At 39.5% G+C, this 25,325-nt stretch overlaps 1 protein-coding gene across 5 annotated transcripts; it reads right to left on the reverse strand.

The window, feature by feature from the left end:
• Positions 1 to 2,049: 2,049 nt before the first annotated feature.
• BPNT1 (3'(2'), 5'-bisphosphate nucleotidase 1) lies at positions 2,050 to 25,325 on the reverse strand. Of its 5 annotated transcripts, none has more exons than XM_059144959.1 (11): positions 25,192 to 25,236; positions 22,318 to 22,367; positions 19,816 to 19,943; positions 14,671 to 14,775; positions 12,573 to 12,680; positions 11,402 to 11,450; positions 9,584 to 9,675; positions 8,423 to 8,467; positions 6,125 to 6,322; positions 3,712 to 3,817; positions 2,050 to 2,669 (listed from the first exon to the last, which is right to left on the reverse strand). In XM_059144959.1, the coding sequence occupies exons 3-11, from the start codon at positions 19,933 to 19,935 to the stop codon at positions 2,521 to 2,523; spliced, it is 972 nt and encodes a 323-aa protein (XP_059000942.1). In that variant the 5' UTR covers positions 19,936 to 19,943; positions 22,318 to 22,367; positions 25,192 to 25,236; the 3' UTR covers positions 2,050 to 2,520. The 5 variants fall into 5 exon arrangements, with proteins under 5 accessions (XP_059000942.1, XP_059000943.1, XP_059000937.1 ...); XM_059144960.1 differs by having other exon boundaries at positions 25,094 to 25,210; XM_059144954.1 differs by lacking the exon at positions 22,318 to 22,367 and having other exon boundaries at positions 25,192 to 25,325.

The following is a 25,325-nucleotide window of genomic DNA, read 5'->3' on the forward strand; positions in this document are numbered from 1 at the left end:
CAGTTTTCAGTGCAGACATCACCTTCCCAGAAAGGATAGCCGCTTTATGCAAAGGAGATCCTCGGGTCACCCGGGTGGCTCAGCCCCTTAAGTGTCTGCCTTCAGCTCAGATCATGATCCCACCATCCTGGGATCAAGCCCCCAGATCAGGCTCCGGGAGCCTGCTTCTCCCTCTTTCTCTGCCCCTCCCCCACTCCCTATGTTCACAGCCCCCCCATTAGTCCTCTCTGCCTCTCTCTCTCAAATAAAATCTTTAAAAAATAAATTAAAAATAAAGGAGATCCTCCTCCAGCCCCCCCATCCTGCCCCTGTTTCTAGCTAATCTTCCTAATTGATTTCCTCTGCACCTTTACCACAAGCTAAATGATATCATTTACTTGTTCCTTATCTGATTTGCTTCACAAGCATATGCGCTCAAGAGAAGAACAGACTCACACCAGTGTTACATACACCACTAAATGTTGAGTACCTAGAGCAGTGACTAACATATAGCACGTGTTCAAAACATTATTTGTTGAATGAATTAATGGAAGCCACAGTGAGGGAAAGCATGGTATTTGGCGGGGGCGGGGGGGGGACTTTAAATGGTTGAGCATGGGTATAAGTTAGTGATCAGAGTTGACGCTGGAGAAGGAAGAAGCCATGACATTAGAGGTTCATATGCTGTGACAAGAAACTTGTATATTATCCTGAAGGCAACAGGAAGCCCTAAAATATTTTAAGAGAGTGGCACTACCAGATTTGATTTTGGGAAAAATCACCCCTGAGGATATGATAAGTAGAACGGACAGAAAGTACAGGGCGGACAGGCAGATTAGTCAGGAAGGCATGACAATGCTCTGTGGAAGAAATAAAGGAGCATGAGGGTGTGAATTAATGAATAGGCAATGTGAATGTGGATGTGCAAATATGTCTCTTGGATAACTCACTTTTAAATAGCAACCTGTAGAAAATGCCTTCAAAGTTTTTCTCACATTGCACTTGGGTTGTTGTTGTTGTTGTTGTTGTTTTTTTTTAATTAGGTTTAGTCTCTTCTTTATAGATAGGGAATTGTGTTCTTAGAGGGAAGAAAATGGATTTTGGAAGTGATTTCCAAATTTGGCCAGTCATTAGGTTCACCTTAAGGATTTGTAAAATAATTTAAGGAGGGATGGGAAAGAATGAAGAGCTTTGTAGACATAGTAATTCACAGACACCTGGGAGACATCAAAGCAGGCTCTTGGGCATAACCTAGAACTTGAGAAGTTTTTTGCTTTGTTTAAGTAAGCTCTACGCCCAAGGTGCAGCGGGAATTGAACTCACAGCTCCTAGGTGAAGGGTCACACGCTTTACTGACTGGGCCAGCCAGGCGCCCCGTGAGCTCTAAACGAGATAAAGATTATGGAATTAAGGACAAACAACCCAAATGAAGCCATATGTGTGGATTAGATCATCTGTTGAGAAAGTAGAGGGAACCTAGAGAATCCTGGTGAATGTTGACATTTAAGGGAAGGGAAACAAAGAGAAACCAAGAAAGGAGACCAAGTAGGAGTGGCTAGAAGAGGGAAGAAGAAAGTCACTGAGAAGAGAGTCACAGGAGACACAGGAGTCATCAAAGGTGTCAAAGCCACAAAGACCTCTTCAGGCTAGATTACGGAGGTTCTGAGGATATTATCTAAACTTCAGTGATTATCAAACTCCCTGGAGTAGCCCTCTTAAAATATACAGAATCAAACTGCTGGGATGAGCCTCTGAGTCTGTATTTCTGAAAAGCCTCCTGGGTGATTCTGATAGAAAGTTGGATCTAAGAACCATTAATTTAGACGACTTACCTAATCCAGTAACAGAGACATTTATTTAAAAGCACCGGAAAGAGACCCAAAAATGTCAGAATAATTTTGATAGCTTATGTTATAATCTCCCCTTGTAAAGAACTAAGGTAATTACCCAACTGGCCAGAGCTAGGCATTACAATGGCACCGTAAGAATAAAGTAATGTCCATGGTAGAGACTATGTCATTTTCAAATGCTACTTAAAAATTTTAAAAGGTGGTAAAGAACATAAAAACCTAGAATTAAATAATTTATTACAAAGAAGTTTTTCCATAAATCTGTTTCATCAACATACATGACATTTCAGTAAATTCTTAACTGGAGTAAGGAAAACTTAAAATTACTGTGAAAAACAAGAATGAGATTCAGGTAACAACTTGTGATTCTGTGCCCTAAAGAAACTGTTCACAATAACAGGAATGTTGATTAAACAATCGACCAGAATAGCGAGTTGAAACTAACCCTTCCTTTCACAAGGAGGAAAAGAACAGTAACACACTTACTTTATAAATTCTTCTGGCCTGAGTCAATAATTAATCAAGAAATTTTTTCATTACCTTTTTTACTGCTAAGTAACTAAATATAAATCACTGATCAACAATGATTTAAGTGAAAAGGGAACTCTAATAATTTCATCCAATTCATTTTAAAGTATATTATTCTGAGAATCAAGTGTCCATCTCCTAGTTAAGTAAATGAGGTTTTCCTTTAAGGAACAAGTGCATTTTTCACAGACTCTGGAACTCGACTTGCATAGTAGTCGTAATCGCGCAGTGTGGCGAGGACGCCTGCGGAGTTCATGTGCTTCACCTCCTTGTTATACTGAAGGGCATTTCCATGGATATCAGTTAACTTGCCTACAGAAGAAACACCAATACAACATTAGTGGCTGGCCGGAGCGTTATGTTTCTAGGTATTTTTAAGTGCCTCTTACTTCCCTATGGGATAGTTATCAATTTATTCTGGATAAGATAGGAAAAGTAATGAGTGACTATAAAGGCTTAAGTTTTAATTCACTTAAATTTAAAACTATAGAACAATTTTGACTAACTGAAAGATAAAAAATTATTTTTCTCCCTGATTCAAATCAATTTCATTTAGCATTTTTAACTCCTATTTCTTGGTATCAGTTAATTTCTCTTTTCCTGAGATGATTACTTTTTCAGCTGGTTCTACCCCATCGCTACTATTCCCATTTTCAAAAGTGTTTTCTTCATTCTACCACCAAATATTAATACTTGATTAAGGTTTAAATGAAGTATGCTCATCAAATTTAATTGTGTCACATTATAGTTTATTTAGCATCCTAATGAGATAGAATTGTGATGAATTTAACTCCCTTGTCATGTAATATGCTGATGAGATATGAAATTGGATAATATATTAGAAGAAAGGATAGAACAAAAATCAAATGTTTTGTTTAAGAGTAGAAGTCAACTTATGTCTAATGGAAACTGAAAATCTCTTACTATGCATATATTTGTAATGTATTTGTCAGATTTAGAAAAATTCTAACTCTGTGATCTTAAGCACTAGTACTAAAACATTTACCAGTTTTGGCTTAAATGAAACTAAGTGAGGTGAAGACAATGGTGATGACCATTTTACTTTTCAAGAAAAAAGAAACCCTAGAAGCATTAAATCCATAAATCAATAAGGGTTTAATTAAGTCAACTATATGTAGATTGAAGTCCAAAAGATAAACAATAATTAAAGAAAATGAATTTGCTGAAAAATTGACATCCTCACTTCTGAAATGCAGGGGTTGGACTGGCTAATCTCTAGGATTCCTCTGAGCTTTTATGGCCTCAGAATCTCGGTAAATATAATGAAAAATTCTGTCGTAGCATAATAAAAAAGCTGTAACACCTGTAATTCCCCAAAATAAAAGGGACTGACCTCCCACAGCATGTAAAATGACTTCTGGAGCACAAGTATCCCACTTTTTACATCCAGGACTCGCAAATACATACGCAGAGGCTTTGCCTTCAATCAGCTGAATGATCTGTAGGGTTGGAGATAATAATTATCCCCTGGCCATGAAATGATTAAAGAATAAGAGAAACTGCTTGTTTCTACCAAGTGTATTTCATCCATTCCTCTGTCAGACTCAACTTAGGTGAAAGCTATTAGCAGGTTGAAAGGAACATGAGTATTATGGAGAAATATACAGAATACAATAAAATATAGAATCATACAGTGACCTGGAGTGGGGAGGAAGTGGTTAAATAAGCTACAAGGATGAGATCAGAACAGTCTTCATAGTCTTACTTAAATAAATAAAGTTTTCTTTTTATCGTGTTGCTTTTTTCCTACTGTAGACACAATGTACTGTATATTATAGAAAAATTGAAGATTTTTAAGCCTGTAGACTAAAGGCTAGAGGAACATCAAGTAGTGCACTCATGTATAAAATGCAGTAAGTCCAAATACCTATGCAATGTTGACAAAGAAACTAACAAGTAGTTTCTTAAGTCTTTGGAGTCCTACTACATATTACCATTTCTTCTACCAAAATATGAATTTTTAAATTGTCATCTTAATAACTCCTATAATTCTCAAACAAAGCTGAGGGTATTTGATAGAATCGACATGACTCTAAAGAGTAACCTGCTATCAGACTTTCATGAGTCATTTACTTATTTTTGGGTTACACCATAAAATAATCAGTACTGTAAAATTCAGGCCTCAAATATTCAGAGGAAGAGAGCAGACTGAGAGGAGGAGGAAAATCTCAATGAATGCAATGTAACCAATTACTCTTCTTAGTACTCTTCAAGAACACCTTCAAACGATTAAACCTTGCTGTAGACCTCTATGTAAAAGGGTTTTCTTTCATTGAACAAATATGTGTCAAGTCTTATTATGTGCCAAGAACTATTTTGGGTCTGTTTTCTTAAGGGAAGAAGGGCCGTAGCCTTCATTAGACTCTTAAAGAAGTCCTTGACCTGAAAAAGTTAATAACTGCCCAACAAGTTAGTAACATGCCCAGAAAAGTTAATAATTGCCCCACCTTTTATAGGAGAAAAGGTGGAGGATGTACAGGGTGGGGACTTTGTTCCTAAAGAGAATGGTGCCCCTTGGGAATAAAACACATAATGAGATTTTTGCAGTTAAAAAAGTAAGGGCAAAGAGAAATCACACCTGTCACTATATTTAGTGAATACATTTTTACTTGGAAATGTTTTAGAACTTTTTTCCCCCAAATACTATTATTTTTAAACTCCCATTTTCATCCTCTCACCAGTAAATGCTTTTGGAAAATCTAAAAATAGTTGATTATTGCTTCCAAAGGGTAGGTAAAGAAAAATGAATCCCACGCAGTTCAGTAAGTATTTACGATTTGCCTTCTCTGCGCCAGGGACACAAGTGTGAGATGCACTTGCATCGGGAACTACAGCCAGTCTGGTATCCCCAGGGTCTGAGCTGGGGGATGGCATGAGATAAGCCTGGGGTGTGTTCAAGGGGGAACACACCAAAATATAAGGGAATTAACATTCCATTCTCACAGGCTTGGGTTTTAAACTGTTGTGCAAGGAGTTATCCAAGAATTTGGGGCAAGGAAGCGATATACAGTAAGTTTTGCATTTTTAACTGCTTTGTGTTACTGTGAGGCCCAGGACTGAATAGACAGACCAGTTGGAAACTACTGGAAAGTCTGGGTGAGAGATATGATAAGTTTTAACTAGGGTGGAGGCAGCTGAGATGGACAAAGGAGACGTTAGGGAGGAATTAAGAAGATACGGATGCGATATGAGGAAGGAAGGAGTCTAGGGTGACTTTCAGGGGGCTGGCTGGAGCAATTAGGCAAAAATGGTGGTACCATTAAGCAGACAGGAAATAGGAGGAATGCGTGTAGGGGCAGGAAGGAAAAAGGAAGAGATCCAATTGAGCATGCTGAATTTGAGATATCTGAAGCTGCAGACCCAACTGCCCAGTTTCACAACGTTCTCGGCAGGATGGACGCCTATGTGAAAGAATGGGGAAAGCGTCCAGGAAGGGGAGGCAGGCTCATCCTTTGGGTCCGCAGAAGGTAGGTCTAGGAAGTAACCCAAGAGGGTCCTCAAGAATACGAGGGCTGGCAAGAGGCACAAGATGTCCCCCTAATGACTTGCATTAGCACAGAACTCTCAGATAAAAAGACTTGAACGATAACATTTTTAAAAAATTCAAATGTTGCTGAAATGGGCTTTTAATAGTCAATTACAACCTCTAACTCCTTCTCCCAGCTCTTATTTCATGTTTCGGAAATGCTCGGGATCTCTTTCCATAATTCAATTGCATTTCAGCAGAATGGCAGACGTGTTCATACCTTATTTCCTGCTCCTCCAACGCGCAGCACGTCATCAGGGTTCATGGCGGTGACACAGTCAGTCACCAACTTGTTGCTATGCGAGCGGGTCGTTGTAATGATGTGTTTCCCGGCGGGCGCCTCTTTCAGCTGGAACCCAAAGGCACCTAAACCTAAAACTCCCCAGATTGTCCTTCCCAGCGTGGCATCGGGTCCTGCCTATGCAAGTGAGTGAAACAGCAGCAATGTTTGTAATCATCTGGAGAAAAACGTCAGCCATACAGAGACTATCGCTTTAGGTTTGCATCCTGATTTTTTTAAAAAATAAAAATATGACAATGTAATCTGATAAAGAACAAGAACAACATCATCCACCCTGAGATTTTCCTGAGATAATCAACTGAGCCTTCTCTTGTTGTTCTGGTTAAAAACTGAGTTTGAGAGCTACTGGAGGGAACTTACAGTTATTCCTTCAAGTCCTCATGAAGGGAAACATCATATACTGATTCCCATGTCTCTCTGCGTCAGCCAGTGATCTCATTATTGTATTTGAAAATAGCTGTTTGCAAAAGGTACTCAAGTCCCCAGGAAATGAAACACGATGTATTGATTACCACTTTTCATTATCCAAGGAACAAGGATCTTGTGAATATGGGAATAGGTAATGGCAGTTATGTATTTTGCTGCTATAGAGACAGGCTGAACAGGCTGATACTGAGGGGCAGCCGGAGACAATGCGGTCAGGGTTAAAAATTGTGCTGACAATTGTGCTGGTAAAAAGGGCAATGACAATGCAATCTCAGCATCTGTATTTCCTTTGCAGAGCTCCAAGAATTTTCAAACACACGGTTTTAACTATACACTTCATGCAGAAAAACGTAACCCAATACATAAAATGATTAACACAGAGTCATCATAACACTATATGTTAATACAGTAAACATATATTGTAGACATACAGATATTTTACTGAATACTAATAAGTAATACTATTTAGTATAGCAGGTGCTAGACTAAATGCCTTACATGTATTATCTCATTTAATCCCCCAAAACTCCATGAAGTAGGGGATTATCATCCTTGTTCTTCAGATGAGAAAAATGAGATTTGGCATCATTGAAGTAACCTGCCCAAGGACTCCAGGAAGATCATAACCAAACTCAGGCTCATCTGTATTCCAAGCCAGTAGTCTTCATCACTAAACTATACTGCCCCATTTTCCTTATTAAAATGCTTCCAAACAGGGGTGCCTGGGTGGCTCAGTGGGTTAAGCAGCTGCTTACGGCTCAGATCATGATCCTAGAGTCCTGGATCAAGTCCTACATTAAGCTCCCTGCTCAGTGGGGGGTCTGCTTCTCCCACAGCCCCTCCCTCCCGGTCATGCACACGTGCTCTCATTCGCTCTCTCTCTCGCAAAAATAAATAAATAAAATCTTTAAAAAAGTAAAATGCTTTCAAACACATCTTAGTCGCCCACTAACAGTACCCTGGCTGCCGTTACAGTGAAATACACCTATGTTGCAGGTTGGATTTCCTGGGAAGCAAACTCTGCTATAGAATATTTGCTAAGGGTCTGGACCTGGGTCTCCTTCTTTCTTTCTTCTTCTTTTTCTTTTAGATTTTATTTATTCATTTATTTAGAGAGAGAGAAAGTGAGCAAGTGCAGGGGAAAGTGGCAGAGGGAGAGAGAGAGAGAATCCCAAGTGGACTCCACACTGACCGTGGAATCTCACTTGGGGCTCGCTCTCATGACCCTGAGATCATGACCTGAACTGATATCAAAAGTCAGACACTTAACCCACAGAGCCACCCAGGCACCCCTGGACCTGAGTTTCAATCTACAGATCTGTCAATGACAACTGGGAGGTCTGGGGGCAAGTTACTTGCCTCAGTCTCCTCTTCTTTAAAACAGGAACCAAGTTTCCTTAAAGGTCTGTGGTGTGTATTAAATGAGATAATGCATGTGAATCCCTTGAGTCTGGCTGGCAGCACACAGTAAACTCATGATGAATTTTAGCTATTGTTATTATATTGATGGTTACTAAAAATGGAATGTTCAGTCCTGAATACCATAAACAGAACTAAGTAACTTTTCTACTTTTCGCAACAAATTGTAAGGCATAAGCAGGAGTGAATGGTGGACGAGAGGAACAAGAGAGTGCAGAGGAACTGTGGTAAAGGGAAAGGCAGCAAGAGGAGAAGCAGAACAGGAGGAAGTGAACTGGGACAGGGGACGGACAATGGCCACCTGGGGTACCACAAGTCACCTGCCTCTTTTCTACCTACTAGTGGGGTCAAAACCCTAGCTATTTTTCTCACCTTTGCTTCATTCTTGTGTTCCCTTAACTTCTGCTTTTCATTGTTCTGTGGAAAACGAATACAATGTTTCTAATCTCAGAAAGAAGTGATAGAAAGTATTGATAACCTCTAAGCACTGTGATCTTCTTCTGATGAAAGGTGCCATGCATTACAACATTATCTATGAACTATTTGCCCCTCTTTTAAGTAAAAGCGTTAACTTACTTGAAAGTCTACACAAAAACCACAAGCTTGTGTCTTCCTATAACGCTGTATAAACGTTAAAGTCATATTAAAAGAATTCACGGACACTTAAGCAATTCAATATGGGAGACTTTCCCAATAATCCACTATTTTTGCTAAATTTAAGCAGCACAGGATTATAAATAAAAAAGTTATAATCATATGCATGAGAAACAAATTTATCTTAGAAGCAGAGATTAATCCTGCTCTAAACTCAAATTAGAAATTCAGTGGTAATAGTCCCCACTCTGGTTACTTTGCTTCTCCAAAGTTCTATCAAGATCACACTAATGTAAATACCTCAAATATTTTACTGCAACAATTTCCTTTAACGTTTAATGCAATTTCATGGTATATTTCTGCTTTGGAATTACATTAGTCTCTGGCTTGTAAGAAAGACAGTTTCTTTGGAGTAGAAAGAGCAGATTAGAGAGCCATAGTAAGACAAATGAATGCAAGAGCGTATCTAGTTCTGTTACCAGTGCTGACTGCAATTTAGGTGCTATGCAGTATTACCTGGCAAACAACATGGCTAGCATCTTTCCTTGGTTGAAATGGTTCATTTCTTCAATTGCTTCTAGAACCACCTGCAAATCAGGTGTCTCAATGACGAAGCTAATCAAGAACCATGTCAGTAATTCCCAAACTTCCACATTTGAATCAAGAGGCATCCATAAAATACATACATATATGAATACATACGGTGTGTCTGCCTATACACAGATACATACATATGCATTCCTGAGAGAAATACCTATGCCCTGAGAGGCTCTGATTCGACAGGTCTGGGGTATGATCTGGGAAGCTGTATTTTATAGACCTTCCCAGTAACTATATGGGAAACAGAGCTAGAAACCACTGGTTTCGATAACATCAGGAAATCACAGAACACTCTACTATGTATCTAATAAAGTATTTTTGTATTGTTTATAGTAATACCTGGTAGTTGTAATATGGCTGGTTAATAACGCCTGCTATGGCTTTTCCTTCATAAGCAATTCCAATAAGGACTGTCACGTTGTCGAGAAGACCTGTGAAGAAGAAATGAGTATCAAGCTCAATTATATAATTTTCTGACTTATCATCAGCACATCAATTGTTCCAAGTTATTTTTAGAATAAAGGTAAGAAATCTATGATGATTCAGCCACGATCAATCCTACTTCTGAAAAAATGCACAAATTATAAGAGATAGCTGGCCAGAGACAGAAGCAGGCTTCGACTTCTTTGGCCACTTAACTGAGTCAGTAGACACGGTCTCATTAGTCCATTTTGTATATCAAATGAAAAAACCAGCCATGACTCTGCAGCCATTACTGTTAGATTCCTGTCCTCCTCTGCCACCACCCATGCCACTGCTGCCTGCTGGTTCACGCTCTACTCCAGGATTACGGTCTAGACCTGCATTTCAAGTCTCCAGGGTAAGGGTTCTCCAAGTAGAGTCCGCAGATTATCAAGAAGCATCAGAACTAATTGGCATAATTTTTTTTTAAAGATTTTATTTATTTATTTTTCAGAGGGAGAGCGAGCACAGGCAGACAGAGTGGAAGGCAGAGTCAGAGGGAGAAGCAGACTCCCCGTGGAGCAAGGAGCCCGATGTGGGACTCGATCCCAGGATGCTGGGATCATGACCTGAGCCGAAGGCAGCTGCTTGACCAACTGAGCCACCCAGGCGTCCCAAGCATAATTTTTTTTTTAAGTAGACTCCACAGCCTTAATGGGGCTCCAACTCACAACCCTGAGATCAAGAGTTGCATGCTCTACTGACTGAGCCAGCCAGCGGCCCCTTAATTGGCATAATTTTTAAAACTGATTTTCTGGGTCCTTCCCAGAGCCAGTGAATCAATCTCCAGAGGTGGATGTCAACATCTAAGCAATCTACCTGGGTGTTCTCACACACACTAAGCAGTCTAGAGCTTCCCTTAGAGTGACATTTCACTGTGCACACATACACACATACATACACGTGCACATACACTGTGTGACTGACTCAGATGTATAGGTATGTCTCACCCAAGGACACAGAGAGTTTTTTCTAATGATTATGAGAATTTTTTTTTTTTTAAGTCATGAAGCTGAGAACCAATATAACAAAACTTATATAGATCTTGGTTTCAAAATTAAAACTCTAAACTTATATATGCTCTGCTCCTAAAACCTAAAACTCTGGCTCTGAGCCTGGTCTTTTTACTTTAACGCTGCCAATTTTACTTTAATGTGCTGCTTTCTAATTTTTCTCATCTCAGACAATTTCAGAAAGGAGAAATATTGTACCGTGTTCCCAAACCCATCTCTAAAGGTGAACCATGAGTGGGAAAACAGCTCATAGTTGGGGGGGGGCACGAGGGGGCAGGGGGCGTGGTTGGAGGGGAGGTATTTGGTGGTAGGGGAGGGGGTGACTGGGGAGGGAGGGGCAGGAGGTGGCTGCAGAGCACAGCTGTTTGTTTTCTGCCCCAACAGAGCTGGGGATTCAGCACAGTCCTTCTGGTAACCCTAGCTTTGTGTTAGTTATTCCCACCTGGGGGACATCAGAATCATGGTACTGGTAGAGGTCAGGGAGTGGTATGTGAAGGGACTGAATTTTCTCTTTCCCGGTCTTGACAATCGCTGATATACAATAATAGCGAGGATGAGCAGAAATACCGCTTTAGAGCATAAACATAAAATATGATATGGGTTGTTATGCAGCAGATGTTTTTAACTAAATATCATATTCTAGACCCACTGCTATCAAAAACAAATACGAGGAGATACCAACCTTCAGTATATTCCTTGGTACCATCCAGAGGGTCAACCCAGACCACAAGCTGAAATAAAGGGAAGTATCTAAATTAAGCATACAACATTTAAAAAATAGGTTTAAGTAGATTAAAAATACCTCTTTCTTCATTTTTAAAGTTATATTTTGAATTGCTTAAGTTAATGTCATCAGTTTTACAACAGTAAAACACCTTACTGTTTCATAATCATGGAAAAAGTCCATTTAAATTAGAGGAAAGTCCCATCTACGAATTTGGAATAGGAACTGCTTCACTCATCCATTTACTGTCACCTGAACACTCAACAAAATGCCACGAACACACTGAGGCCTGGCTGGTGGTACAGGGAAAACTTTAAAGTGGCACCAAAATGTTTTAAACAGTGTGTGGCTGCTACTCACTCTAACACATAAAGGCTGATTAAAAAAAAAAATTAAGACGGTCTAATTTTAACTTAAGGACACCATTTATGTCCAGCAAAGAAAAATGAACAGTTTATAAACTGACAGTAGACAGAAGAAGAAATCCCTTTTACTTAGAACTTCAGTATGACTCAGGCTATGTAGCCATGACCCACCAGAATTACAACGCTTGGCAGGAATCTGGGAATAAAGCCCCCTTCTCCCAGAAGACACCACGTCTCACTGTCCGTGTGCCTTCCCTCCCTCAAACAAAGCACCTTACTCACAGTAGGTATTCAATGAATGTGCGTTAAATAAATCAAAACTCAACAACTAAAGAATTAGGATAATTATCTGAAGCCAGAGATTTAATTTAAATGGCTCTATAAAGGAAGCGAGGTGAGTTTTATGGCCTTCCAAACATAAAAGAGCAACCTATTTCACCTCCTTCCATTTCCAACCTATTTCACCTCAATTACCAACAAAATATTTTACTACCAAATCTACTAAAAAATTAGATGCTCTCCCTAGAAGTATTTTTAGTAATGGTTTTAGAGAAGAAACTGACGGGGTGAGGAACCAAGCCCTAAACCAACAGGTCACACATTCCCTACGGTCGCCTAACACTTCTTTGCTGTCCCTTAAAGATTTCAAGTTCCTGGAGGCCGCTATTTTATGTCTACCAGCTTTTCAACCCTAAAGGCAAATTTTATTTACTAGAGCACAAACAGAGGGTCAACAAAGACTTAAGAAATCCTGTGGATCATACATCTTCTTCTTTAATAGCACTGTACTGGGTTGGGCATGGCTGCTGCAGTATCTCCTCCCACTGACCATCTTCAATGAGCTCTTGGTCCACTTCTTCAAAAGGCAGATCCTAAGGCAGATAACAAGGATGGTTACTGAAGCTGTTTGGTATTCACAGAGCACCCATTGTCTTAGTGACAGAAGAAATGCGGCATCAGAGTTCACCAGACCTTCCTGTTTGTCATTTATGTCTAGAGCTTAACTGAGTCAAAAAATAAAGCACACTGAATAAAGCTGCAAAAATGACCACATATGTCTGGTCAAAGTTGACTACGAAAAAAATCCCATCTTCATTATCCTGAACAGTTAAAAAAAAAATCTAAGGGGCGCCTGGGTGGCTCAGTGGGTTAAGCCGCTGCCTTCGGCTCAGGTCATGATCTCAGGGTCCTGGGATCGAGTCCCGCATCGGGCTCTCTGCTCAGCAGAGAGCCTGCTTCCCTCTCTCTCTCTCTGCCTGCTTCTCCGACTACTTGTGATTTCTCTCTGTCAAATAAATAAATAAAATCTTTAAAAAAAAAAAAAAAAAAAAAAAAAAAAAAATCTAAGTGTTAGAAGCTTATTTAAGTAAGTGCCTCTGCAATGTCCACTGACAGATGAATGAAGATGTAGTCTATATACACAATGGAATCCTATTCAGCCATCAAAAATAATGAAATCTTGCCATTTGCAACGACGTGGACAGAGCTAGAGGGTATTATACTAAGCAAAATAAGTCAATCAGAGAAAAACAACTATCATATGCTCTCATTCATATGTGGAATTTAAGAAACAAAACAGGATCATAGGGGAATGGAGGGAAAAATAAAGTAAGACAAAATCAGAGAAGGAGACAAACCAGAAGAGACTCTGAATCATAGGAAACCAACTGAGGGTTGCTGGAGGGGTATGGGGTAAACGGGCATTGGCACGTGATGAAATGCACACTGATTATTAATAAGACTGATGAGTCACTGAACTCCACCTCTGAAATTAATAATGCATTACATGTTAATTGAATGTAAATAAAAAACTAATCAAAAATAAAAAAAATTAAAAGAGTTCTGATTTCACTCTAGTTTCCATGGGAACACTTAAATGGCTTCAAATGCCTAAGCTGCCCTCAACAGGATTCAGTATGTAATAATTCATCATGAATTAATCATTATAAACCTATTTGAAAGCATAAGATTCCTGCCCTTTATCATCCTAAGTCCTTAATAAACACATTCTTAAAAAGCAAAATAAACAGGGGCGCCTGGGTAGCTCAGCCATTGAGTGCCTGCCTTCAGCTCAGGTCATGATCCAATGACGCCCCATGTTAGGCTCCCTGCTTGGCAGGAGGCTGGCTTCTCCCTCTCCCTCTCCCACTCCCCGTGCTTGTGTTCCCTCTCTCACTGTGTCTCTCTCTGTCAAATAAATAAAATCTTAAAAAAAAAAAAAAAAAAAACCCAAACTAAGTAAGTAACTAAGTGATTCTGACATGAGATACTTCTTTCTCAATTACATAAAATATGAATTCCTTCACTTTCAGTGTTACAGTCACTGGACAAGTGTGCAATTAAAAAAAAAAAAACAACCAGAAACAACAAAATCCCTTTTATTCCAAAGGTCTAGAACTCTGTCCATCTCTTAGTTTGCATGCTAAATATTACAACAGGAACCCTATCTTCTGCAGTTAAGAATTGAGACATCTGCCTAGAAATGGACTAAAATATTTTATAATCGGATGTTTCCTTCAAGTCCAAGGAACAGGCTAATTATTTTGCTGTTAAACCATCAGATGTAATGCTTGAAATAATGACAGTGGTACAGAAGTCATTAAAAAGTGGCAATTAGGGCGCCTGGGTGGCTCAGTGGGTTAAGCCGCTGCCTTCGGCTCGGGTCATGATCTCAGGGTCCTGGGATGGAGCCCTGCATCGGGCTCTCTGCTCTCTCTCTCTCTCTGCCTGCCTCTCTGCCTGCTTGTGATCTCCGTCTGTCAAATAAATAAATAAAATCTTTAAAAAAAAAAAAAAGTGGCAATTATAAATCCATATGGTAAACAGTCATTAAAAAAAGAGTTCATTCCTTACAAGTCTTACCTCTTCCCCTATTATTGTTAGTTTGGGGAATTTCCGTGCCAGCGAAGAGCAAATGCTCATTTGTGCCAATCGGTCAGCTTTGGTCTGCAGGTCTGTTGCACAGGTCTGCAATAAAGAATGTAAATTTTAGCAGAACTAATCTGAAATAAGTTGTCCTCTGATTCCTAATGCACGAGTGTTTATGTCATTTAAGTTGCACTGTTTTTAGATTCATGGAAATTAACACCCAATGAGTCAACTAGTTTCCTGGCTTGGTTTTTCTCATGGGGTTTATAGTGGTTAAAGTTTGGAAAGGATAAATTTGATAAATTCCCTACATTAGATCTCTAGATCAGGGGCGCCTGGGTGGCTCAGTGGGTTAAGCCTCTGCCTTTGGCTCAGGTCATGGTCCCAGAGCCCTGGTATCGAGCCCCACATTGGGCTCTCTGCTCAGTGGGGACCCTGGTTCCCCCTCTCTCTCTGCCTGCCTCTCTGCCTACTTGTGATCTCTGTCTGTCAAATAAATAAAATCTTAAAAAAAAAAAAAAAAAGATCTCTAGATCAATCTTCTGCTTAAAAAGATGAAGGGACAGGAGATTCATAAATTTTCATGGCAGTCAAAGCTAAAAACTATCTTGGGCGCCGGGATGGCTCAGATGGTTAAGCATCTGCCTTCGGCTCAGGTCATGATCCTGGGGTCCTGGGATCGAGTCCCACATCGGGCTCCCTGCTTCTTGGGAAGCCTGCTTCTTCCTCTGCCTCTGCCTCTGTCTGCCTCCTCTCTCTGTCTCCCATGAATAAATAAATAAAATCTTAAAAAAAAAAAAAAAAAAAAGCTAAAAACTCTCTTTAGCTATTTGAAAGATATTCCCAACTTGTATCTTTCTATAACTTCTACTCACTAATCTTCTAATCTACTAAGCATCTACTTTTCTAATAATTCAACAGGTCCTCATGATGACAGAAAGAATTTTCTGTTTCCAAAATATAAAAACTATGAAAACGAACAGCAATTACATTTGATATATTTAGCTCACCCACAGCATTCTTACTCAGTCCCTACCATCAGATAGTCATTCTAGTAGAAGACTGTGGAAAATCTTTCAAATGACAGCCACAACGTCTTCAATAGTCTGCTTTCACAGAATTATGACATGTTGCAATTTATACATGCCTGATTAGGTGGAGTTACAAAATTATTACTTTAAATAGTAAAAATTTTACAATACTTTTTAATGAAACAAGGAATGATCATGAAAATCAAAGACTTGTATGCCATGCTTAAGTCTTCCAGTTACCTACATGCAAAATACTAGTCTGCTGGCATACAGGGCCCCAAAGACAGAGATCTTTGTTTTATTTCCTAAAGAATTGTGTCTGGCACACCAGAGGTGTTCTAGAAACATCTGTGGAAACTTCCTAAAAGAATTGTTAAATTTGAAGATGACTTCTGCATCAATCAAGTCTGGACACTACTCTCTAGAGGAAGGCAGACACATTGCCAGCTATTAAGTATATGAGGAAAGCTATCCCAACCTTTTTCTAGTCCAGGATAATATTTCCTGCTCTTTCTACTGACATAATGCCAGACCTCATCATTCTGAATCCTTTGTGTGACAAATTTAATTCTGCTCTGTCTCTTTTAATGAGGTATCAACAAAGTGCCTGACCAGTATTGAGGACAGGGCGATTGTTACCTTTTTTACCTTCTATTACCTAGAAGTGCCTGACCATACAGAGGAGAGAGCAATCATTACCTTTTTTCTTATCTATTACCCAGAAGTGCCTGCCCATACAGAGGACAGGGTGACTGTCACCTTTTTTTCTTATCTATTACCTAGAAGTGCCTGACCATACAGAGGAGAGAGCAATCGTTACCTTTTTTCTTATCTATTACCTAGAAGTGCCTGCCCATACAGAGGGTAGGGCGATTGTTACCTTTTTTCACCATCTCTTACCTAGAAGTGCCTGACCATATAGAGGACAGGGAGATCATTACTTTTTACCCTCTATTACCTAGAAGTGCCTGACCATGCAAAGGACAGGGCAATCATTACCTTTTTTCTTATCTATTACCTAGAAGTATCTGCCCATACAGAGGGTAGGGCAATTGTTACTTATTCTTATCTATTACCTAGAAGTGCCTGACCATACAGAGGACAGAACGACTATTTTTTTTTAAAAAATCTATTACCTAGAAGTACATGACCAGTACAGAAGGAGATTATTACCAGTACAAAGGACAGGGAGAGTAGTACTAGACATATCCTTCAGGTACAGATAATAGGGAGGTTATTACCAATACAGAGGACCGTGAGATTATTACTGTTTTTCCATTACTCCTTAGCTATAGGCTACAATGTGGCACATCTAATATAATCACAGCATAAATCAATTTAAAAATAAGTGATACTAAGGAAACTATCTGAAATGATTGATGGTATTGGTAGTGGTGGTATGATGGATCATTTTTGTTCACTTTTTGCTACTTTTCTGCATTTCCTATTTTTTATAATAGAAAAAAAAACTTTTAAAAAGGCTGTAAGATTAATAGCCTTCTGAAGTCACTAAATTACATTATTGGCTTATCACTGAGCATTTATGCTGTCAACCAAAACCTCTTTTTTAAACAAATGTAAATCAGATTTACTTTTTATCACTTGAACATGAATATTTTGGGAACTTATTAATTATTCCTGATATAATATCCTGTTGGGCTTGGCCCTCTTTTCTCAGTGTTTGTAACTTTTTGAATACTTATTCTGTGATCGAATATGCTAACTACCCTATCCAGGTTCATTTTATTGATAAATTTGGTAAGTATGCTCTCTATATCCTCCTGTTACACAACATTTTTGAGAAGATACATTCAATGATTCTTAAAAACTGTATTTGTTAATGGTTAAAGAGAAAAGGACAGAGTTGGAAGCGGAGTCCTCTGATCTGTCACCGAGAATCTTTTTGGGGTTGATGTGAATCATGAATTAAAATGAAATGTTTGGGTAAAATTGATCACCCACTTGTGAATATACCTAACAGTGGTTCAAGATGGGGGGATGGGACATGTCACGTCCATATTTATCAATGGCTTGAATCTTTTTTGACAATGGAGACTATAAGATTTTTTTTGAAATCAAGATATATCTACTTTCTATACTATTAAACCCATAAAGCTATCGAAATTAGAAGTGAGATTTATTTAACTTGTTCTTGTGATTTTCATTCCTTTTTCTTAAGCTATTTTATTTATGTAATCTCTACACCCAATATTGGGCTTGAATTTATGACCCTTAGATCAAGGATCAAGTGATCTTCTGAGTCAGCCAGGCAAACGTCTTGATTTTTATTCTTAATTTTTTTTTTCTAGTTGGGGGTGCTGGGGAGAGGGGGAGGAAGAGGGAGAGAGAGAATCATAAGCAGGCTCCACATCCAGCACAGAGCCTGATGCAGGACTTGATCTCATGACCCTGAGATCATGACCTAAGCTGAAATCAAGAGTCAGACACTTAGGGTGCTTGGGTGGCTCAGCTGGTTAAGTGACTAACTTCAGCTCAGGTCATGATCCCAGGGTCCTGGGATTGAGCCCCATGTTGGGCTCCTTGCTCAGCAGGGAGCCTGCTTCTCCCTCTCACTCTGCCTGCTACTCTACCTGCTTGTGTTCTCTCTCTCTGTCAAATAAATAAATAAATAAATAAAAAGAGTCAGACACTTAACTGACTGAACCACCCAGGCACCCCATTCTTAAATTTTAAAAGCACTTATGTTGAATGTCCTATAATTAGCTCATCTGAGTTTATTACTAAGTTGTTTTTTACTCATATTTTTGGTTGTCTTTTTTTTTTCTGCTAACAGCCTTAGACAGATGTTTGATTTATCATAAAGGAGTGACTTAACTACAACTCTATTTATAAATCATTTTAATGTTAATGGTTAATCCTACTCTGTAATTTTCTCATTTGGGCAAAATTACAATACCATCTTCTTTAAAAGTTATGATAAAAAGTGAATATATGGAAACTTACATTTAAACATCATAATGAGAAATGATAACTAAATCTTGTAGAAGAAATTACATTTTAAACTAGAGGGGCACCTGGGTCAACAGATGGTTAAATACCTGCCTTCAGCTCAGGTCACAGTTTCCAGGTCCTGGAGAAAGAGTCCCAGGCTCCCAGCTCAGCGGGGAGTCTACTTCTTATTCTCCCTCTGCCTCTACCCCTGCTTGTGCTCTCTCTGTGTCTCTCTCTAATGAATAAATAAAATGTCTAAAATTTTTTTAAGAAAATAAATGAGAACACATGCATGGTAGGATTTTCTTTTAAGAACCGTCACTAGGGGTGCCTGGCTGGCTCAGTTGATAGGGCCTGCGACCCCTGATCTCACCATTGTGAGATCAAGCCCAAGGCTGGGTATAGAGCTTACCTAAAAAACAAAAACAAGAAGAATCAACTCTCTTGATAAACTATCTTTCTGATAATTTACCCAAGTGTTTTTTTTTTAATTTACCTGTTTTTATTTTTATTTATTTATTTATTTATTTATTTATTTTTAAAGATTTTATTTATTTGACAGAGAGAAATTACAAGTACACTGAGAGGCAGGCAGAGAGAGAGAGAGAGGGAAGCAGGCTCCCTGCCGAGCAGAGAGCCCGATGCGGGACTCGATCCCAGGACCCTGAGATCATGACCTGAGCCGAAGGCAGCGGCTTAACCCACTGAGCCACCCAGGCGCCCTTAATTTACCTGTTTTTAATTATCACACTGAGGGAAAATAAAACCACAACTTTGTCTTGTGTTTCTTTTCCATGAAGAAAAAAATGTAAAGCTCTGACTATCAGGAATACTTATTTTTATGCCAGATTTTACCAACATGGCAAGTTCACTAAGGACTAAGTGTCCTGTAAGAGATTTCTTTAGGATATGAAGCTTGGTTACAGTGCTAGACAGCAGTCAGAAGGCCTAACCATACAAATAAAAGTTTGGGATGCAGGAAGTCTGGAGTCATTTTCAAAGCAGAAATAGAGCTCATATGAACTAAGGGTCTAGCGATCTCTATAGAGGAGACATTATTTCAACTATTGAAGTCTGTCGAGATTATTACATCCTTTACTAAAATGTGAAGGAACAAAAACAAAGTTGGTATGAAATGAGACGAGACTTTCAGTACCTTCTCCACGATACCCAGGTCTCCTTCAGCAATAACACGTCTGACTATGGTTCCTGCCTTTTGAGCGATTGAATAAGCTGAGGCTACAAGCCGCATCAACACGGTGTGACCGGAAGCCATGATCAGTCCTAAGGGGAAGTTAAGAGAAACACCGTTACTTTCAAAGTCAACTACTGGTTTCAGTCACTTGAATTTAATTCAACACATATTTACCGAGTACCTCACTGTACAGATCCTTTAATAAATACTTACTAAGAGACTTGGAAAAACTTCTATGTCAGCATTAGCTCTCTCAATAAATTTCATAGTATTCTTTCTTTCTGCAGATGGGACATTTTGAAGACGGGGAAAACCGTCCCAGGCCCATGAGCATGTGACAAAGTTTTATGTCTGAGGGGTATGTGTGCATGTGTAAAGGCCGTGGAAAGTGCATCAGGGGCTAAAAATACAAGATACAACATCTGCCATAAATGAGCTAATATTTTGGTGGATTGGGAGTAAAATAATGTAACCTAAAATCTGTAACATAAAACTGGTGAGAGCCAAGAGAGGTACGAAGAGCATAAGGGATGTGGGTGTATGTGCGGGGTGATGTAAAAAAAAAAGAGGAGTTGCATGGGATTACAGTTAGTTTCTAAAAACCAATGAATATTCCATTAGAGATTAAATAAAATTTAATTTCATCTACTGGCTATTTACTACCGTCATCAGAGGCCAAATAAAGAGAAGGTGCAACATACCTAATTGGGGTGAAGATTAATCATCTGGAAAAGTAGTGAGTGTCAGAATAGCCACTGGCCCAATGGAAAATATGGGAAAAACAGCCTTCAAGACAAAGTGTACACTCCTCTTTGAAAATACAAATTCAAACCCTGTAATTTTAGTGACTGTTCTGAGGCTGGAATGTACCACCCAGACCCTCTTCAGGCTGAAGGACATTTCCCCAGCTGCTGAGAGTGCCACCAAAGGATGGCTTTTAGCTGCCACCTTTCTTTGGGAATTTATGTGCTAAGTCACTGCACCTGCAACAGAGGGGATGGGTTGGAAGGCCAGTCCACACTCCAACCGTGCTGCCACCCCAATCTACTGGGTCATCCTGGCTTCTGAATGCCCTGCTCCGTTGGCTGACTGAGGCCTTTGCTGAGACTGCATTGTGGCCCAACTCCCCACTCCCCAAGGCATCACTACCTTCTTCACCCTTCCCATAAGTGATCCCAAGAACACCCTCTAACAAACCTCTTGGACTTTTTCTCAGAGTGCTCACAGGGAGCCAAATGATGACAAAAACTCTCGGCCCTCTAACTGAATCAGGTCAATATTATTTCAGTGCAACAAAGGAACACAATACAGAACAGAAGAGACACTATGAGCCTCAATTCAGCAAGTCACTATTCTACTGCCAATTTCTGACTACACATTTGACCTGATGTGCCTTTCGAGCTCTTTACATCTTTTTTCTCTCATTAACATTCCAGTCACAAGGATTGTGAACATCAGTTGAGACAATAAACAAGGGACAGGTTTGAAACCCTCCAGAAGAACAGAATTGAATTTGATGTAAGGGAATGAATCCCTCTGTGGCCAGGAGCTGTCTAGAATTAATATGAAAATAAAGTTGAATTCCTATGTATTTAAATTCTCTTTACCTTATTACATCATAATCAGGCTAGATTCATTTTATTGGCAGGCTGGGTAGAAAAACAGCTTATGCAAATTACTAACACTCAAACAGAAAACGGGAGCAATAATTCGGCAAACACTTTGTTGACCTCACCTCCACCCTCCACTTCCTTATCCATGACCAGCCACACATCTGATTTATTCTGCACTGGAAATGGTAGTCTTCAGGCAACTAATCACGTGCTACCCAAATGTCTTAACTACTGAGCATATTATAATATGTGCTGGCATGTTCATACAGTCCCCATGTTATATAAAATGCCATTGGTGAAAAGCAGATCACTTTCCCTCACTGTATGGTAGGTAGTGCTGTACCTTTTCACAGATATCACTTACATTTGAGCCAAGTAAGCAGTCATTCCAGCCTTGTCAAGCTTCATATATAACTAAACCACTTCCTTTTATATTTGCCACATCCACAGTGTTTTCTTATAAAGAAAACCGTTTAGGCTTGTTCTACTACATTCCTCATAAAGTACATACTATATGAACTGCCATTCAAAGCTAACACCAGTTGCATAAGAATGTAACAGGTTTGATGTAAAGCAGAACAGTGATTTTTACAGAGATCCCGCAAATCACTTTTAGTTGGCAAATAAAATAATTCTACCAATTTCTCTGAAATACTTCTTTAGTCTAAACATAATTAGTAATGAAATATTACTATCCCCTGGTCTAATATTTTTCTTACCTATTTTTTAAACAAAAGAATACACTTTTGGACCTTAATAAAGAAAATGAATCTAATCATATTATCAAAACACATCTGGAAAAGAGGTTCCTGTTAATTGTGCCCCCTCCCAGAACCCAAACGAGAATCACCTTGTTGATACTGATGGAGATCACACAACGCTGCCGCTGCCGCTGAAAAGCTACGGGCAAGTTGTAAACTTCCTTAGAGCGGATCAGGTTATATACATGAAACTTCCTTCTCCAACAGTTTTACGCCTTCTGCGTCCTAAAGCCCCACCCTTTGTGAACACAGCTTTCCAACGGCTTACTCAAAAGCAGGATAAGATAGCTAAAGGCACAGGCACTGGAGTCAACCACCAGTGTTCAAATCCTGGCTCTGGCATTTGTTAGCTGTGTGGTCTTGGGAAAGCCACTTAAATTCTCTGTGCCTCGATCTCTAAAATGGAGTTAATAATAGTATCTATAGGACAGAGTTTAATTATTAAATGAGTAATGCAGGTAAAGCACTTGTAAGGGTCCCTGGTAGAAGGCAGCACTAAATCACACTGGCTAACCATTATTGTGACAATTGTCCTCATTACTGGCTATCCTGCGGAGACATCAGGGTAGTGTTCAGAGCAAAAAAAAATCCTGTATCTTCTGCAACATCATTTTGACCCTGGGGATGTAATCTGATAACCAATACAACCCACAATCATGTTGCAGATTCTTTTTCATAACATTCAGGGCTTGAGGCTTGAAATACAGATGAAAAAAGGTTGTATGCTACTTAAGGGTATCAACCTAACACCTCATCCTTTAAAAAAATCTTTACAGTAGCCAACAGGGCTAGTTCTGAAGGATTAAAAACAGGAATCAAATGATCCATTTCCTTTGATAGCTTGAGAAAGGTATCTTGAATTGAATATAAAGGTGGTAAGCACATGAGGATTAGGGTCTAAAATTGAACGATAGGGGCGCCTGGGGGGCTCAGCCAGTTAGCTGTCTTCGGTTCAGTTCATGATCCCAGGATCCTGGGACTGAGTCCCACATTGGGATCCCTGCTCAGCGGGGAGCCTGTTTCTCTCTCTTCCTCTCCCCTAACCCTGCTCTTTCTCTAACTCTCTCTCAAATGAATAAGTAAAATCTTTTAAAAATGAATGACTGAGGGGCACCTGGGTGGCTCAGTGGGTTGAGCCTCTGCCTTAGGTTGTGGTCTTGGGGTCCCAGGATTGAGCTCAGCATGTGGCTCTCTGCTCAGCGGGGAGCCTGCTTCCACCTCTTTCTCTGCCTGCCTCCCTGCCTACTAGTGATCTCTCTCTCTGTCAAATAAATAAATAAAATATTTTTTTAAAAAAATGAATGACTGAGGTCCCGATCAAAATGCAAAGATTAGGGGCGCCTGGGTGGCTCAGTGGCTTGGAGCCTCTGTCTTTGGTTCTGGTCATGATCCAGGGTCCTAGGATGGAGCCCCGTGTTGGGCTCTCTGCTCTGTGGGGAGCCTGCTTCCTCCTCTCTCTCTCTGCCTGCCTCTCTGCCTACTTGTGATCTCTCTCTGTCAAATAAAAAAATAAAATCTTTTTTAAAAAATGCAAAGATTATATCTTTTGAAACGTGATCAAGTGATGCTAAGGTTCAAGGTCATCTGGAAAAATAAAAATATGAGCATAACAGAGCAAATTCTGAAAAAAGAACAGTGAGCCAAGATACTCTCCTTACCAGTTACCAAAATATGATACAAAACAGTAATAATTAAACAGTTTAGTCCTGGGCAGAATGAAATCCCAGGAGTAGATCCAAACACACTAAAGGTGGTATTTCAAATCACAAGGCAAACTGTGAAAAAATGGTGGAACACTTACTTATCTTAAAAAAAAATGTTGGAACTTTCTTTTGTATTCTTTGTATCAACATACATTCCAGATCAATGCATGATTTTAGAAGTAAAGAATAAAACCATAAAAGCATGAGAATAAAACTGTATGAAATATTTTGCAAATTTGGTAAAGGACTTTTAAACATGAGAAAAACTAAGAATCTATAAAAGAATATATTGACAAATTTGAATAAAAATTAAGATATCTATGTAATCAATTACCACAAGCAAAGCAGAGGACTGACAAAATGAGAAAAAAAAATTGTATCATGTACTGGACATCTAGTTAATTTTGATTACGGAAAAGGCTTTTACATTAATATGTTAAAGATTAATAATCTAGTAGAAAAATGAGCAAAGGACACAAATAGGCTATTCCTATTAAAAGAAAGACAATGGCCCTTAATTACATGAAATGCTCAACTTCATTAGTTATGAAAGAAATGCAAATTAAAACAGCAAAAGATGATTGCTCATGTGTAAGACTGACATAGATGAAAAGGCCCAGTGTTGGCTAGCCTGTGAGGGAACATCGTTCTGAGAACTGTGAGCAAGGATGCACAGTGGTTAAAACCTCTTAGGATGATTTTGAAAAGTTAACTGAAAGTCAATATCTTTTGAACTAGCAATTATATTTTCAGGGATACCTGAATAAATCAAGCAAGCCTACAAGTATGTAGGATAGATAGTACGAAGAAGGTGAGCTATCCGAATGAAATTTAATTTCAGACGAAGGCAGTCTCTAATTTGAGTGCACTAACGAGCCCACTGTCTAGGTCTGCCTCGTTAATTCTACAGCAAAAGCCACGAGAAGACCCTGGAGCACGAAAATAAACGCACCGATCAACAATTAAATCTCTGACACTCAAGAATCTAGGTCCGAAATTGGAATATCTGGAGAGGCAACCTGACTCGTGAAAACTTTTTTCTTCTTAAAACATAAATCCCTGTAATCACCTTCTATCTGTGCAAAGGGGTGGAGTTAGGGGACCAATAAATGAGTCAGATCGGACCAAGGCCTTTGTCCTGACTCACAGGGGAGAAACTTACAGTGACAAGCCTGGAACAAAGCCAGACGAAAAAGACTTGAAGGGTAACAACAGCAACAACACAAAGCTACCGAGCAACAGGTCCCTCTAGTCCAGTACCTGGCCGCCTTCCTGTCAATAGGTCGTACGTTGGTGGTTGTAGGACAAACCTACCGCAGCTACTGAGCATGCGGGAAATTCGGCGCAGGCGCAGAACAGCTACTCCCACGGCCGCCGGGGACTCCCGCCCCGCC

The sequence above is a fragment of the Mustela lutreola genome, chromosome 14, assembly GCF_030435805.1.
Source record: "Mustela lutreola isolate mMusLut2 chromosome 14, mMusLut2.pri, whole genome shotgun sequence".
Classification (NCBI taxonomy): Eukaryota; Metazoa; Chordata; class Mammalia; order Carnivora; family Mustelidae; genus Mustela; species Mustela lutreola.

Coding starts and splice junctions, on each gene's coding strand:
- BPNT1 (XM_059144954.1), bottom strand. CDS start 25,261: ATGCTCAGTAGCTGCGGTAGGTTTGTCCTACAACCACCAACGTACGAC. Junction 8,468..9,583: donor AGCCATATTACAACTACCAG/GTATTACTATAA, acceptor CGTTTTCCACAG/AACAATGAAAAGCAGAAGTT. Junction 2,670..3,711: donor CATTTTACATGCTGTGGGAG/GTCAGTCCCTTT, acceptor TTTCTTCTGTAG/GCAAGTTAACTGATATCCAT.